The sequence below is a fragment of the Leuciscus leuciscus genome, assembly GCF_965113295.1.
Source record: "Leuciscus leuciscus genome assembly, chromosome: 23".
Classification (NCBI taxonomy): Eukaryota; Metazoa; Chordata; class Actinopteri; order Cypriniformes; family Leuciscidae; genus Leuciscus; species Leuciscus leuciscus.
The window spans coordinates 15,609,976-15,628,374 of NC_138747.1; the positions used below are offsets into that span (position 1 = coordinate 15,609,976).

General features: G+C 38.5%; 1 protein-coding gene across 2 annotated transcripts in view; it reads right to left on the reverse strand.

Moving 5' to 3' along the window:
• Positions 1–18,399, reverse strand: part of ncoa3 (nuclear receptor coactivator 3) — a 45,472-nt gene that overhangs the window by 7,994 nt on the left and 19,079 nt on the right. For both annotated transcript variants that reach the window (XM_082155236.1, XM_082155237.1), the window contains exons 2-17: positions 10,048–10,152; positions 9,780–9,940; positions 8,552–8,652; positions 8,173–8,347; positions 7,877–8,062; positions 7,688–7,774; positions 6,587–6,730; positions 5,455–5,602; positions 4,843–5,351; positions 2,936–3,948; positions 2,337–2,463; positions 1,975–2,133; positions 1,659–1,880; positions 1,442–1,556; positions 538–709; positions 52–411 (exon numbers count right to left, since the gene is read on the reverse strand). In XM_082155236.1, coding sequence (XP_082011362.1) covers positions 52–411; positions 538–709; positions 1,442–1,556; positions 1,659–1,880; positions 1,975–2,133; positions 2,337–2,463; positions 2,936–3,948; positions 4,843–5,351; positions 5,455–5,602; positions 6,587–6,730; positions 7,688–7,774; positions 7,877–8,062; positions 8,173–8,347; positions 8,552–8,652; positions 9,780–9,940; positions 10,048–10,133 — 3,765 coding nt within the window. In that variant the 5' untranslated portion in view covers positions 10,134–10,152. The remainder of the gene's footprint in view (positions 1–51; positions 412–537; positions 710–1,441; positions 1,557–1,658; positions 1,881–1,974; positions 2,134–2,336; positions 2,464–2,935; positions 3,949–4,842; positions 5,352–5,454; positions 5,603–6,586; positions 6,731–7,687; positions 7,775–7,876; positions 8,063–8,172; positions 8,348–8,551; positions 8,653–9,779; positions 9,941–10,047; positions 10,153–18,399) is intronic.

Below are 18,399 nucleotides of genomic sequence, written 5' to 3' on the forward strand. Positions count from 1 at the left end.
GCATGTAAATCGATTACACTTCCTCATTTTTGTCCGTTGAGTGCCGCTCACCTGCTGTCCCTGCAGTCTCTGCTGGAGCTGTAGTCTGAGAGGCTTGGCCGTGTTCACCATCCGAGGTCTCATCATGTTCGCACGAGGATGCATAGCGCCCATTCCACCCATTCCGGGAAAACCACCCTGCTGGCTCATCTGACTCATCATGGGGTTAAACCCTGGTCCAGACTGGGGACCAGGTCCAGGGCCGGGACCAGGGTTGGGACCAGGGCCATATCCGCCCTGCATCCCCATGGATGGGGGGCCTGGGTACCCCTGCCCATACATGCCCTTGGGCTCCATACCCATAGACGAGTCAGGCCCCGGACAAGGACCAGAGAAAGGGTCTGTCGGAGGGGGCTGGTCTGAACTATGACCCTAAAGGGAGAAAAGAGAAAGACATTGTTTGACATAATGTGACTGGATGGTTGCTCTAACATTTCTAACTCCACAGCGTTACAGAAAGTGAACACATCTGTTCCATGAAGCAGGTCGGCTGAGTACCTGGTTGATGAGATCCGGTATGCCAAGGGCACGGTCGATCTCCTCCAGAGCAATGACGTCAGTGTTGTTGAGTAGAGAGTCCAGCTGGTCCAACAGAGCTCGCTCATCACTCTGACCCTCAGTGGTGGATGGAGGGACCAGAAGATCATCCAGAGAGTTATTAAATGGCAGCCTGATACATAAAAAGCAGGGGGCAAAGAGGACACTATTAACTTTTGGGTGTAAAAACCATCTAAACATCGTTGCAACAAAATAAATTTACTTGAGAAGCAATGAGATGCACACACTTGTTTTCAGAGAATATATCTTGAATTAAGTACTTTTTGGTTTTAAAAATAAATCTAACAAAATTTTGTGCTTAAAAAAGGGGGTGAAATTTTATATAAAATTAACTTAATGCAAATCTTATTTGACATGTAAATTTATAAAATGATATATATATTTCTCACAAAAAAACCTAAATATATAAATATGATATATATTAATCCATTTTTTGTTTAGTTTTAAATCCTTAAAATAATAAATGTAACATTTAAATATAATATTATAAACATGTATACATGAATATACTGTGTTTTTATATATTATATTATATTATATTATATATAGTATAAAATAAACAAATATATTATAAATGTATATTATACTTGATTATTATGTACAGTGTATATATATATATATATATATATATAAAAACACAGTATATTCATGTATACATATAAATAATAATAATATACATTAATAAATTTGAAAGTGCTATATAAATGCCACATTCCTTCATTCACTCATTCATTCACTCACTCATTCAAGTGAATAAGTCTACACTAATTTTAAGCATTTAGCATCAATGAAAGCAGGCAAATGATCTAAAACTGTAGATCTAGCGTAGCATAATTTAATTGACCTGTTTGCATTCTGTGGTCCCTCCATTCCCATCCCACTGTCCGGCCATGAAGGGGACTGTGGTGGAGGTGCCTGCCCTCTGAACGAATTTATACCCATTCCTACATCATAAGGCCCTGCAAAAACAACATCATGCCGTTTGACAGATTTAATTTGATATATTACCTGTTTTAATAGCCACACACTGCTGGATTTTAGTCATTCTGAACAGCACTTACCCATATCCATCAACTGCTGCTGCAACATGGATCTGGTTGCAGGAACGCTGTTAGATCGGTTAACCATGGGTCCTCCCATCATGCTCTTAGGATTGTGGTCCATGCCTGCACGACCCATGCCAGGGTGTCCGACAGGACTGCCGGTGGAACCAGACATTCCCCAATCTCCTGCACCAGCCATAGGGGGCCGATTGGGCATTCCCATTGGCCTGTTTGGACCTCCTGGGAACAAAATGGTGGAAATGTTAAAAATCCCTCTATAGAATGAATGTATGCACGGTTACATTTATGTTTAAACATTGAATATGAGACTCACCCATGCCCATCTGGTTGTCAGTGTGCTCCTGTTTGACAAGAGAGGAAGGGGCGCTCCTCCTACCCGTCATGCCCGGCCCGCTCAAGGGTTTACCATCGACAGACACAGCCCTCTGGAAGGGCACACGTTGACCAGGGCCCATACCAACAACTTCCCGGTCTAGAACACACAATAATGCATACAATTCCACTAAGAAGAATCACAATGGGCAGCAGTCTTGGTAAACTACGTGGTCATCTGCAGTTACCTTTAACATATTTGTCCAGTTCATTTTCTGTTGAAGTTTACATGTTGTCATCTAGTCAGATAAAATTTTCAACATCCCCTCCTGGCTTTGAGGCCCTCGAGGTTTTGTGACTCACCATGTGCGGTGCTGTTCGGTCCATTGCCTTGCTTATTGCCCCCTTCCATCCCTCCGGTTCCAGAATCAGCAAACATTCCAGAACCAGAATTCCTCAGCCCTCCAAGAATACTCTCCAAGTTATCCAGCTGGAAAAACAAAACAAAAGGATTGATTTTAGAATAATAAACAAATAAATCCGAATTGGATCCGAGTTTTGCATATCAACAAAACCTAATTTAGTAACTGTCATTATTTTTCATAATGTGGAAAGTTATTCCAAAAACCTTAATTTTTAAGTATTGACTTAGAAGGGTATTTAAATATTAGATATATAAATAGATCGATATATATGCAAATTAAAGATTCTCTTATGCTCATAAAAAAAATACAGTTATACTGCTAAATATTATTACAATTTAAATGATCTCTTTTGCAAAATGCAATTTATTCCTGTCATGGAAAAGCTGAATTTTCAGCTTATGCTACTTAATATCTTTATGGAAACCGCAATACGTTTTTTAATTAAATAATTTCCAAAATATATAAATAAATTCCAAAATATAAGATTGATGTGATCTTGAGAAATATAAACCCCCCCAAATAATCAACCATGAATACCTCATCGGGTGGTTCGATCTTGACTTTGCTCTCCTGGTTGTTAGAGTTGGAGGTTGTGACCCCTGACCCATGCCCTCCAGTGGCCCCTCTCCCTTCCAGCTCCTCCAGCTTTGGCTTGACCTCTGTGGCATTGGGCTCTTTGGAGTCATCCTTATTGAGGAGGTAGTGAAGAAGGGCTTGGGGCTTTTTTCCTTCTTTCGGACTGTGCTGCTCCTGTTTGAGATCCAGATTCCTCCCTTCAGCGCCAGGGTGCTCCGAACCAAGAGAGGCCTTACCAGTAGCCTCGGCTGTGATGCGAGCCACCTCATCGGGCGTGTTTCCATTTTGAAGAAGCTTGTGGAGTATCTTGTGTTTTTCCTGTAAGGTGTGAGTACTGTGATGTCCACTGGGACAAGCCGTGGACGACACTCCTCCCGAGCCTTGCTGATTTAGGTTATTCCCTGATGATGAACCGGAGGAGGAGGACACCCCCGTCGATGAAGGACTCATCATGCCACTCCCTGCCTCCTTTGAGTCGGAACCCATTGGAGTGGAGGCGCGGCCTGGGACGGGTCCACCAGTCGCAGTCCCAATCCCAATCTCTTCAGTTGGGGATGTGAGCAACTGAAGTAATTTCTTGTGGCCCTTTCCGTCAGGGACTCTCCGGTTGACTTCCGCCCCAGTGGAACCGTCCTTGTTGGACTGACTGTCCGGCTTATCCGTGGTCTCTGATGAAGAGGCCTGTTGTTGATCCAACCCTGTGCTGTGAGCACTTGACGGGCTCTTGGAGTCACCAGCGCTGGGTTTGTTGTTGCCGGTCTGGCCTTGCTGACTGGACTGGGTCGAGTTGATGCTGGGAGAGCTGTCGGATTTGTGGGCAGGTGAGTTGAGAGCTGAAGGTAGAGAAGAGCCAACACCTTCACTTATGGCCTGGAGAGCATTCAATGAGCTGCTAGAGAAGGTGTTCCCAACTGATGGACCAGAAGATCCACCACTGCCGCCCATACCTACGGGACCCATGGGAGAGTGCATGCCTGCAACATCAAAAAAGTAAAGGAATTATAGTCAAATCTTGATGTTTGTTTTCTGAACACTAAAGCCCAAAGTATACTTAAGGTTTTTATGCATACACTAGGGTCCGTGTACATGATGCAAACTTAATCATCAGCATAGTATGCGTGTACTGTACAAAGCAGTCAGATTTTTCTACCAACAAGTACAATGTACGCTCAGCTCCCACATGCACCTTGAAGTTTTAATGCACTAACAAGTTTGCCCACAAGATGGCAACACTGCCAATGCCCGTTGTTTCACAGTCAAAAAAGAAACCAATGAGACAAAAAAACTACTGGAGACAACAATAGATGGCCATGTTGACGGGCGCTCGTGTGAAGGAATAAAGAGACACGCAGCTCTGGTTTAAATGAGTAAAGACATTTTTATCTGTGATAACTTCTGCAGAGAAATAGAGCAGATTCACTAAACAAGGACAAAACTTTCTAGTGTGCATGTATTGAGTGTGCATGTATCAAATGGAGTATACTTTGAAAGGCTGAGCAAAACTGAAGTATATTTTAGGCTTAATAGACAAAATACTAAAGTATTTTAATAACGAATGAAATCTGGAAATTTGTCTTATATTTTCTTTCTTTGGTTTAAAGGCAAAATTGATTTAAATTAAATTAAATTAGTTAAAATACCAATAAAAAAATAGACATCCATACCTATTTATTGTAAGGTAAGAGCATGATCAAATTAGCTAAAATATTTATTAAACGCATACACAAGGTGCTTGGGATAAGTAGAACTTTAGGAATGATGTGTTCGAATGCTGTGGAACTGTGCAAAGCTTTCTATGGAATTCTGTGAGATTCTGCAGGCCTAATATTCCAACCATTTAATCTAAACTGCAAAAACAGGACACATACCTCCAGGTGAGAAAGGACTTGCACCCATTTTAGGACTCCCTCGAATCCGTGGCGACCCCATGAGGTTCTGTTGAGTAGGATTCATAACGGGGCTTCCTTGCGAGGGACTTGTCATGCCCATTCCATAGCCACCACCATGAAACTGTTGGTGCTGATTCATGCCAGGATGGCCCATCTGATTCATAGAGTTCATCTGATTCATAGAGTTCATCTGATTCATGGAATTCATCTGATTCATAGAGTTCATCTGATTCATAGAGTTCATCTGATTCATATTCATTTGATTCATTGAATTCATCTGGTTCATTTGATTCATCTGATGCATCGGGTTCATTTGATTCATCCTGTTGCCTGGGCCGTACACAGGTCCTCCTCTGGGTCCCATGTGACCTTGCTCGTTCATGCCGTAGCCCCTGGGATTTCCCATGGCCATCTGGGTATTCGGATTGGCATTGCCCATAACTGTTCGCATTACACCACCCTGGTTGGGTCTGTATCCATTTTGCTCCCTGTGTGAAAGAGATTGAGATGAGGACGAGGACAGCACAGAGGTATTTTCATGTAAAATCAGAGTAGTGTGTAACTGTTGGCTTTGGGCAGAGCTGCACAAACCTCTGCAGAAGATGTGTAGAGAGGAATGTGACCGGGTCGTTGGTGATGGGGTTTCGGCATAGCTCGCTACGCGTTTGTGCCGTTACTGGAGTGCCATCTGACAAAGAGAACCGATAGAGTGGAGTCTCTGCTCTGCCATGAACATATGCTGAAAAAAAGAAAAAAACATCATTAATATAATAAAAGTACTCAATCTGTCAATTTCACACCTCATACAAAAGCAGCATGTTAGCAGCGAGTTACAGAATTCACACTTCCATTTTGTCTTTCAACATCTTTTCAAAGTACATGAAGTCATTTACTTAATTTAAACACCAAACTGCAATGTGATGACATGTTTCCACAGTTATTAACAATGTTTTTTTTATATTCTTTATATATTATGTACATTTGTTACACTATACTTTGTGTTATATTACCTTGGCATGAAATTACAGGGTTAGTTCACCCAAAAAAAAAAATTCTGTCAATAATTACTCACCCTGATGTCATTTCAAACCCGTAAGACTTTCGTTCATCTTCAGAACACAAATGAAGATCTTTTAATGAAATCAGAGAGATTTCTGTCCGACAGCTACAGAACTACCACTTCGAAGCTTCAAAAAGTGAATACAAAGATTGTAAAACTAATCCACATGAATCGAGAGGTTTAGTAAACGTTTTCTGAAGAGCCTTGATCGCTTTATATGATGAACAGATTGAATTTAGACTTTTATTCACATTTAAACATTGATCAGTGAACATAAACCAAAGCTCAACTGAACCTGCTTGACGCGCGAGAACAAACCTAACTGGTCCTTACTGAAGCTTAAACGTGCTTCGTAACATCTTCATTTGTGTTCCCCAGATGAACGAAAGTCTTAGGGGTTTTGAACGACATCAAGGTGAGTAATTATTTAAATTAATTTAAAATGTCTTTTAGAAAAATCTAAACACTAGAAAAATAGACACTAGCATGGATTTTTTTATATTTAGCTATTGGAACAAATGGGAATGCAACAAATATATTTGTTATAGCTTCCATTCACCACTATAGAAGTTTAACCAGCTATGACGCTTCTGAGAACCCCAGAAATGTGAAAAGGGTTCGCACTAGAAATGAAAAGATCCATGCAGGTGTACTACCACATACCTTCATGATAGTGTCTCTTGTAGGACCAGGGCTGACCCTCACTGCGATGCAGGAACATCTGCATACACCTGCGCACTAAATCCTCCCAGCCAGGACGCATGGTGGTGTGCAATAGGCTCTGCTGCTCGATCTCGATAAGTTTACCTGTAGTCAAATGTATTTTAATATTATCTCATTATTTGGTCACTGCTGTCACTTTAAGACCTGACGTACGGATCCATTTTACTGTTACACATGCGTTTTCTTACTCAACAATTACGCTCACTTAAAACATAACTGACTGTTTACGTGAATACTCACCAAGACCGGGATTTTGACATTATTTTGTATTTGACATTATTTTGTATTTGACATTATTTTGTATTTGACTGTAAAAGCTGCAAAAAAGAACTCAATTTAGTACTGAGAGGCGGCTTTATGTGCATGCACTTTGGGTGTGAGCACAAAATCTGCGTGAATGAGTAAAATTATTAAATTCAAGCCCTTGTAACACCAACAATATTCATCCAGAGCAAATGAAACGAGCGAGGAGGGGCGGGTTTGTGTGTCAACTCGCTGTTGGAGAGATGAGAGTGAGAAAGCGCAGCTGGTATCGTGTATCTATTCTGTGGAAAATGAGTATTGGAAGCGTTTCAGATATTTCAGCATCAATATGTATCGAAAAATCTATATTTTTGAAAACACTACATTGCACTACAGTTATTTCAGATGCCTTTTTTAAAAGACTACAATTGAAAATGTATACATTATCAAATTCACTGTTACTGTCAAGTATGTGTCATTATATGTGTGTATGTGATTTTAAAAGAGCTTATTAACCTGCTAGTTCAGTTTAATGCTATTCCTCTATTTCAGTTCATAATTGCAATATTCACATTAATTCTATGTAAACACTGCTATCGCCTTTTTAATATCCTGCAGTGTATATCATGTTTTCATTAACAGTATTTAATGAGCTTAAGTCATTTTAATTAAAAATCATTCAATTTCTGTCATGACGACTTTTCACCTTGTATTGTAGACGAAATCAAAGAAAAACTTCACAAGTAATTTCGCTGATGAGATTTACATTGAGCTCAATGGCACCATAATCAATTTTACCTGTTAGTTCGTGTCTAGTGCTGAATCTTTCTGTCCTCTCAACTGCCGTCACTCTTCGTGCAACACAAATCATACACGACTGCAGGTCTGAAAAACAGAAAGAAAACACTCTTTATACTTAAACTGCACTGCAAAAAAACAGACCTCAATCTGAATAAAACTATTGAAATGTATAAATTTACAACTGACCTTCCCCTTCCTCCATCATTGCTTTAGGCTGCGTGAGAGCGAAGCATTGCATAGTCTCATAGCGTGGCCCACTGGACCCTTCTTCACCTCCAGGACCACCATGGCCGAACTTCACCAGCATGCGGCAGTTAAACGTGTGACTCTTCTGACGGGAAGCATCACCACCCCATGACACACTGTTGGGACCTTAACACACATACAGAAAAGTTTTGCTTTAATCACGAATTATGTATGAACAGTCAAAGAGCAATATTCACTTAACACATTGTTTTAGATTAATACAGTAGCATTCGTACCATTGCTTTTGGGCAAGTTTTTATGCAATTCTTCTCGGTCTTCCTCATGCAGTATGTTGTAGATGCTGGTGTTGATCAGCTCCTCCTGTTTATACTGCAAGTACTGAGTCACATTATCTGACACAAACACAATGCTGCCTTCACGACTCACCACAAACAAAAACCCATCCAGAGCCTGAATGAGAGAAAAAGATCCAGAATTAATATTATTAATTCATTATGAATAAATATAGGTTACACGTATATTAAAAAATAATCCTAAATACTTTTAACTTGTTTTAATAATTTCCCAATCCTTTGGAAACTTCATATAAAGACACTAAATTATAATTGCAAATGTTCTACAGGTGACCCTTGACCTTTAGGTCTCTAATCTAACCTGTAGCAACAGAGGGCCCAGATGGTCCTTGTCGATGACTCCTGGACCAGTAGAGGAGACATCCGCCTTCTGGACATCATCATCGCCACATGAGCTTTTACCTGTGTGACGTGCGATTATAAACCACATATTAGAAAGATTTGAGAAAAATACACAAAGTTGTAAAAAACTTTTAAATGGCAGTGTATATCTTTATAAATGTATTTTTTGAAACATATTAATACATTTATTCAGCAAAGATGCATTAAATTGATCAAAAGTGACAGTAAAGACATTAACAATGTTACAAAATATTTCATCAAAAGAATTCTATTCATCAAAGAAATATTCAAATGTTTCTGAAGGATCATGTGACATGCTGGAAATTCAGCTTTACCGTCATTCAGGAATAAATTACACTTTAAAATGTATTTAAAACTAAAACTTATTTTACACTGTAATAAACTCTCTCAATATGACTGATTTTACTGTATTTGTAATCAAATAATTGCAGACTTAGTGAGTGCAAGAGACTTCTTTCAAAAACACACAAAAATGATTTTCACATATAGAATATTACAGCAAGAGAACAGTTTGAAAAAGTTGATCAGTTTATCTTAATATTTAGATTTGTAGGTTTCAAACCTGTAAGGCAAGATTAACCGACTGAATGTCAATAAGCTAGAATGAACACCAATGCCTTTTCATAGTTTTGCTGTGTGAACACCGGGTTATATAGTCTATATGCAAAAAGGCAAGTATAGGCCTGTCTCAAGCAACAGACTTGTGGAGAATACTGTTTTGAATGGAATATATAATTAAGAGAGGGATGAAACCAGGGCTGTCATTGTAGAAAATATACTCCAAATCTTACAAATATAGTAATTAAGTTAATTATTTTACACCACGGTTTTCTTTAATGTACAATGATTTATTGATTTTAGTCCAATTTGATTTGCTAAATTTGCTGCTAGACAATACAGTTTCATTCAAATTAATTTACATCCACAGGCAAAGTCATGAATGCAATGTATTTAGAAGAGAAACTTATTTTTATCCGCTAAAAGTAGCAAATGTGTTGAAGATGCACTCAATGTTGAGACCAGACTGCAGTAACACAACATTACACTTGCCACCAGGTGGCAGCGTATAATAAAACCGAGCCAATTCATCCGGTTCCGCACACTGTGGGTTTAGTCAATATTGTTACAGGCTGATATGTAAAAGAGCAGTTCGAGCAGATGTGTACCTTGCTCTTTAATCTGTCGTATCTGGCGCACTGTCTCTTTAAGGATGGCACATTTATCGGGTTTGACATTGAAGCTGTCGATGTCACTAAGGTTGGCCGAAATCAGTTCGGCCAGCTCCTCTATATACTTGCTCTCCTGTTCCCTCCTGCGCTTATCACATCTGTAATAAAAACCACACATATGTCATTTTAGTGAGGAAATAACATGTAATACATTGCTTGTTGCATGTTTCCGTTCACCCTAAAAAAAAGAAAAAAAAAGTCTCACCCTTGTCCTGGTGTGTCACATGTGGAGAGTTTGCGCTTCCGGTCCGAGCACAACGGCTCAAGTGAGTTCTCACCCACTCCACTCATGTTTAAAACATATCAGCACCTAAGAAACACACACAAAGTTTAGATTTGGGGCAGAAAACACACATCCAAAGGCATATTATGATCTCAAAATGATAGGAAAACACCACAAGTGTACTTGAAACAAGTAATGAGCTGACTTTGACACTTCTACACAATGCACTTGAGGGCTTCATCTCTTTCCAAATGGTTTAGTAAAAAACTGCATGTGTGTGTGTTTGTGTGTACGGCTTATTTTTAAGTGTTCCCACATACAGCTGAATGCGCGGAATGTTCCAGGCCTCAGCAGCGGTGCTGCGTGCGTGTGTGAGTGTGTTTGTGTGACAGTGTGTCTGAGAAGAGACACTGATTATGATGGAGTGAAACGGGGCCCCAGGGGAAATGGACCAACCCTCAGTGTGTGTGTGTGTGTGTGTGTGTGTGTGTGTGTGTGTATGTGTGTTTCTATAGCAGGGACTGGGTCAATTATCTCAATCCGTGAAGCCGTACGCTGCACAAAATATAAATGAAATGTATAAATGATCTAATTAAAAAGCAGACTAATGAATCTGAATTACTCTAATACAGAATTAAAGACAATGTGGTCACAAAACACTCTCGAGCCCCCCCTCCCGAAAAGCATTTCAGAAATATAATGTCCTTCCTCCACACGTCTCTGTCTGACACACAATCACACCATTTCTTCCACCTTTTACCGTCATTGCTCCGCCCACTTCACCAATGACAACACTTCCTCCTTTTTAGTGACACTTTTTTTCTTTCCTTTTGTTGTTGTAACTGGCACTACCAGTTCTGATATGTCTGTAAGATGTCTTCCTTTCAAGTTATGTATGCAAAGACAGAGTGAACCCAAAATATTAATCAAACTTTATCCACAGGTAAAATGTATAAATGTCACTGCATTAGATACAAAATATCAAATCGACAGCCATTTATTGAAAATGTGAAGTGTGTGACTTCTGTGCAAAAATACTGATTTTAAAATTGCTATATATCTTCTTTGGAACAGTCCCGATATTGATTGAAGATCACACAGGCCGATTCCCAAAACAAATGACTGTTATTAAATTGAAATGACCTTGTGAAGCTTGTAAATAGGAACTGAATCGACACTAGTGTCACAAACTGCAAAAACGATGACCGTTTTACTGAACATTGGTCACCCAAACAGATAGTCCCGTCCCAAACCTACAGCACTGATTGAGCCAAAGTTGCTGTGTCGGGCTGCGCAGATGTTTATCATTTTGAATGTATTTTTTATTTGTGATGTATTTTTATTTTTTTAACAGAAGCCCTAGAGTGATATCATATGCTGTCGATATTTATTGCGGTGTTTGAAGACATTTTGCATACTCAAAGCATTCAATGACATTTTGCATACTCAAAGCCTACAATGACCACACCTTAATGTGAAATATATTCATAGTTAATATGATGAACTACACATGTGATTACCTTGCTAAAACATCTGTGTAAACTTGAGGGGAAATTACTTCATTCATTCAGTAAAAATCACTTTGAGGCCAGTTGGTTTAAAGTAATCACACATGGCTGTCTTTCCGTCTCCGTTCTTTTCATTCTCTCTGGCTTCTTCTGCTGTTATCGGTCTCTGTCACACTGGTCATAGACCCTTTGCTGTATGCGTGCATGTGTGTGAGTGTGTTTGTTTAGAGCCCTGACCTTGCCCCGCGCCTGACCCCTCCCAGAGTTCAGCGGAAATCTCAAAGCACAGACCATCGGATTGCAGTCTTTTCCCCTTCCCTCGCTGAACACACACATGCAAACAACCTTTTCCCCTTGCTTAAAAAGATAGTTCACCGCCCATAAATTAAAATCCTGTCATCGCGTTGTTCCAAACCCATTACACTTTTCTTCATCTTCAGAAGACCGTTTTTTTATTTTTATATATATATATACTTTTAATTATCTTTTTTGTCCATTGATTTAAAGTCTGCCTGAAACTATGCTCTATTGTGATCTATATCCATAGTTTTAAGTTTAGTCAACTCAAATACCCAAGTTGTCACTTAGTACAACTTTACATTTTAAGTTTACTAAACTTAACATTTAAAAGAGGCACGAACACTTTTTTTTAAAAGTTGAAACTTTTGTTTTTTACAGTGTTCTTAAAAAAAAAAAGTGTGTGTCACTGGATTTTGCCAATTTTGCAGGAATTGATTGGGATTTTAGATTCTATAAAATTCATAGCGACTTTAAAGTCAACATTTCCACGTTTCAAAAATTTCATAAAGACATTATAAAAAAGGGAATCAAGCTGTTTAAGCCAAGCCTTATAGACATGATTGCTTTATATGATAAACATATTTAGTTTAGGCTTTTATTGACATTTAAACATTGATCAATGGACATCAAATATGAACATCAAATATGATAAACCGGAGCGCAAACGAGCCTGCTAGACACTTCTGTTTACCATAACCAAATCTTCTGGTTTAGTTTTACGATGTCTTTATGTACTTTTTAAAACATGAAAATGTTGATTTCCTACACTTTCAATACATGGACCAAAATATATAGCCTAGAGATTATAAAAAATATCTTAATGTTTGTTCTGTATATGAATTCAGGGCTGGAATTGCATGAGGGTCAGTAAATGATGACAATATCCATTTCTAGGTGAACAATCCGTTTAAGGAAAACACACAAAAACACACACAGTTTGCCCTCTGTCACCTTAAAACTCTCAGTATGAGCTCATCATTCCTGAGAAAGACTGAGAGACAGTACACAACTGTGCCCGTACTGCACTGCCTGTGCTGACACGTACAGCTGTCTGTCACAAACCAAAAACCTGCAGCTGAAGCATTTGCATCTTCCAACTTCTTTATTATTCTGGCTCCGTCTTTTACCCTTTCTATCTCCTTGAACTCTACAGTGGAGTGAAACAAATGATAGACTGATAACCATTCATGATGACCCAAAAATGATATTTCTGTCATTAATTACTCACCCTCATGTCGTTCCAAACTCGTAAAACCTCTGTTTATCTTCGGAACACAAATTATGATATTTTTGATGAAATCCAAGAGCTTTCTGCTTTCTGAGGTTGAGTAATTAATTACTTTTTAATGATTTTTGGGTGAACTAACCCTTTGAGGTCAAGGCAACATTTAAATTCTGTCATCAAAGTCAACTTTATGTCATTTTAAACTGTTCTAAATGTTTTCCAAATGTGTATTAGGGCTGTCAAGACTCTAAAAATGACAAAAGGCACCCTGAATTGATCACTGTAAAGTGGTCACTGTACCTTGTGGCCTAGGCTACATTCCAATTTATTAAAGCCATTTAATAGCTTTATGCGGTTGAGAAACCCTAATAAAACCAATGCAACATATTTAAGTAACGATAAGGGGTTGCGGTTGCTCCGAGCATGTTGTGCCAAACACTGGTCTTCAGTCACAACTAAAGTCACAATATACACTCAAATCGAATCCAATTCACATAAATTATTATGAATATATTACACATTTTAAAAAACTGAATATACATGAAAGCAAATTAGATTTGAAAGCAATGGCAGAGGGGCAAATTGTCAGTAGAAAACCACGCAAATTTGAGCTGTTCCTCACATTAAACTATCATAGGACTTCGGAAGATTTAGTGAATGAGTCACATGGACTATTTTATGATGCTTTTATGGTGTTTTTATTAAATTTTGGACCTTGACAGCCTCAGTCCCCATTTGTTTCTATTATAGAATATAGAGGTCATTTGCAGGTCATACGGATTTAGAATAACATATCTATTGAAAAAAAACAATGATAGTTTTCTGGTCCAAATTGATCTGTTGGCTGGTCTCAAAAGGGTTTTGGGCACTTTTCAGCTGGTCAAAACCAGTTAAATGCCAATTGAATTGAGACCAGTAAACCAGCTTAGACTGTTTTTAGCAGGATTTGTTTAGCAGGAATGAGAGAGTAAAAGACTTCACCTGTTCTTTTACTACTCCATTCATGTACAGTTCCAGCCTCATCGAAACTCTAAGTGCACCTGCAACAAAACCAGACACCACATCAACATTCTGCTCAAGAGAGCATGAGAGAGCGAGGGTGAGCGTGAATGCGAATTTGAGGAACGAGTGAAAGCAAAATACTGAGACAGAAAAAGAGCAAGAGTGAGACAACTTTAGTCCAAGGATGAGCACTTCACATACGCTTTTAATTAAGCAGGAGATGTGGAATGTAGAAGCTCACGGCAGGATCAAGGATACAAGAAAGAGTGCAACTTCTTTCTGTATGGAGCTCTTATGTTTCCGATCTAACAGTCGAGATGGCGAATGGGTTTTAAGGACATTACGGCTCCATTATACAGTGATGCAGTTCCCCATCTTTCAGAAGTTCAAAAGGTGAACCGGGTATCTGATAAAAACACACAAGAGCATCGCTCATTATAGCTGAGCTCTTCAAACTGCTTCTTCCAGAATGCACCAGATGAGCATCTCTGAGCAAAGAGCCATTATTCTCAGAAAGACTGGACGTGGATATTTTAATGGGAAAGTTATCGAGAATATCCGAATCAGGAAGCAGCAAAAACAGGCATCCTGTTTGCGCCTTCCCACACACACCGAGTTCTGCGTCACCGCTTCCTCTTCCTGGAAAAAGCCTGCTGGCTCTTTGCAATCATATTTACATATTCAACCTCATGGTCTAAACTGCTTTTTCTGTTCAGTCTCTTCGAAGCTAATCTGTCTGTCTGTCTTTTTCCGTGGGTACTTTATCTTACACCACCACCCATCATCTCGATCACTCTCTTAATAAGAACTTAATTTCGCAAAATTATGTTAAAGGAGCCATATTCTACAAGTTATTTTTTTTACCCTTGATTCAGCATGTTTATGCTAGCACCAGCTACTTACAACTATTTAAATGTATAAAACGGTAAGTTCCAATCCTTGATTCTGATTGGTCAATAGCTGTGTTTTATTCAAGATAAAACACGGCTATGACCGCTTCACCAAGCAGTTCTATGCATCACTACACAACACCCCTAACAACCACTCTTAGCAACGTAAACATATGTTTGTTCTCATTTATATTGTTCATTGAAGCTAGAGTAGAGAGAGAGGGATCAAGTAAGCGAGTGTACCTGCATTTACAGTAGACAGCATTTTCCTTCAGGTCAGTTCTATATTCATAATAAGAAATCCATTTGAATGTCTGCTGCGAAATCTTGTCCTTTTAAGAGTCAATGGGTTTTCCCGTACCCTAGTCATTTGTCAGTTGCGTCTTGCTTTTCCGTGTTCACAAGTTTGAGTCCTTTCAATATAAAAGTCTTCTCTACTGACTCATTCACTCATAAAGACAGTCTTTGCTGTCATTTTCTTCTAATGGAAAAATAATGCATGTAACTTCTGTTGCTGTTTACGGTCAGGGACAATTTTTTTCCAGCTAAAGGAAGGCTTTTAGTGATTTTCCTTCATGAAAGTTGCATAGATACATATTTTTCAGTTTTAATATTTGTATTGTGTGGTAACCGTTTTATAAAAGCAATGAAGGTACTCGAGGCTAGTGCTGTATCGTGAATAAGTCACGGCTGAAGGCATGACGCAAAGCGAAGCTGTGACTTATTCAGGATACGCCACAGCCTCTCGTACCTTATTGCTTACATATAAGGAATCAAATATTTAGAAATATATATATAATTTTTGACAATGTTCAATCTGTCAAAATATAAGAAGTAAAACAGTAAAATTGTTTATAATTAAAGGCATATTATCTTGACACGAAATGACGACATTTAAATACCACAGTATAATAATGAAATAAGAACAATTAATTAAAATAAGAATAATTAGGTATTTATTTACATGCACTTATATTATATATATATATATATATATATATAAATATTTACACACATAGAGGCTTAGCCTATTCTTTAGGGAAATAGTTTCATGCATGAAAAATGCCACACAGTGACAAATAGAGGACCAGTTTTGTCGATTAATAGGCACCGATAGTCCATTGCTGGATTGGATCCCAAATGTGGATTTGAAACAGACAATGAAACGGTATGTTATATACTGTACACTACCGTACGTGCTTTCATATCATTATAAAAGTTATTAATTTGTTGACTAAGGGAGAACAGCAGTATGTTTGCCATCGGGGCTGAGAGGACACTAACATTAGTAGCCTCAATCGGTTAAAAGAGTGGGGGAAAAAATACACGAAATGCGGTTAATGGATTCTCGTCCTTGGAATGCACCACTTCCGGTATTTGACAAGGGTCATTTTTTTTTAAATCAAGTTTTCGAATTTAATAGAGGAGCTGTGTCAGCCCTAGACACGTTATTAACCATCGTCACGAGACAAAGAGCACTTAAAAAAGTACTGCAATATTCACAATGTATAAATACAGAAGCAGTGAATTCAACGGTTATTTGTAAATACAAATGCATCTGTCACGTTTTATGGATACTAATACACTGGCTGGAGGGGAAAGAATAATTTATTAATGAAAATTAAGATATGAAAAACTAGAGATTTACCGACTACAAATTCGACAGATATAGGCTACAAAACCACAACCACCACCACCCTCCCCAATTGCTGCCGTCTCCTCTGCCTGTTTCCCTGACGACCAGTAGGGTAACGTCTTAATATCCCATCATGCCTTGACCCCATACAGAGAGAACCTGCATTATTGATGGGGCTGCCTCCTGTCGCCAAATACACACAACACACAGTCCACCTCAGTACCTCAGAGCCCTTTTTCCATACATATCAGCAGTGAAATTCAATGGGCTGTTCAAAACTATCACACTGAGTTAAAGGGACAAATGCATTATTGAAAAGAAACATAATTATGTCAGCGGCACCTGCGACTCTGTCCTCCATGTGCAATGAAAGGTATATCAAGCCATTTAACAAATTACACTTCAAGCATGCATTAAGGTTAAATATGTTATTAGCTTATTTTCAATACGTCATAAAAACTCCATCTGGCATTTTCTATAAAACAGGAGCTGTTTTAAACCAAACTGCCACTTACAGAAAAGTGAATGCAAGACATACACCATGTACTGACTGTCAGAGGACAGCAAATTGCACATTACACAGTTGTTCTCACTGAATACCTGGTTACACTTGGAAATATTACACATTTAGGAAGCCAAATAGGTTTGTTAATGCTATTTCATGTTCATTCACTTCAAAAGCTCTTTCATGTTCACACACTTTAAACAGACCCAAACATGAATGATAATAAAACATAAAAAAAAAATATCCAGCTCACTTTGTATTTGCAATAAAACATTCCAGAGCTGCACGAATGTGGACAAATTGAGAATCATGTTTTTTTTGTTTTTTTTAAATAGAGATCACGATTCTCCCACGATTATGACCAGACAAGTAAACAACGTAAAATATAAGAGGTTCTGACAAAATGTTAAAACAATATTCAAAACAATAAAGTCGGAGCTTGATGACGTCGTGAATGAGAGTGGAATCATGGGAGTCGTCGTCTTCACCTCCGCAGCCGACGGAAAGCAATCCGAAGGGAACTCAAGCAGAAATCATGTTCATGGATGAGCTAATGTATTTAAGTTAATAACGTTGCGGGGCCAAGAGCCTGGAATATTTTACGTTGCAGTTTCTATTATGCTTATATACCGCATTCGGCCACTGCCGCTCCTTTCGTTTTGTTGTTTTTGTTTATTTTATGATTAAAGTAACGTTTAAGATCCGCCTCCTTCACATTACTTTATTTCATGCTAATAAAACAGCCGCAAGTGTTGAATTACTACTCGTACAGGTCACTTTATATGATGAATTCAATTTGTAATCATATTACCAGTAATAAAAGCTGGATGCCTTGTGTTGCTAAATGGCATGCAATTAATTAAAAAATATATTGTATGGCAAAGAAAATGCTGCATTACTGTTACAACAAAAACACTTGACAAAATAGCGTCGTCTCTGAGACATGGTACAAACACTTTACTCACAGTAAATCAAGAAAACAAGTGATTCAAACACTTAGACTAACCACGTTGAGCTATATAACAATTATTAGTTGTCTGATAAAAGTATTTAAACAGTTGCTCACATGTTTTATAAAACAATATATTAAAGTCTCTTTGGTGCTTCCTTGGTTTCTATGGAAGTAAAAACGGAAATCGAGGGTAACGCGGATGTGACGTCTTTGAAAGGCGACGCAATGACACGGGCCGTTACACTGGTTAAAATTGCTGATTTCTCTGGATTTAAACATTGTTGGAAAGATTTGAGATAATGTAAGTACACAAGTC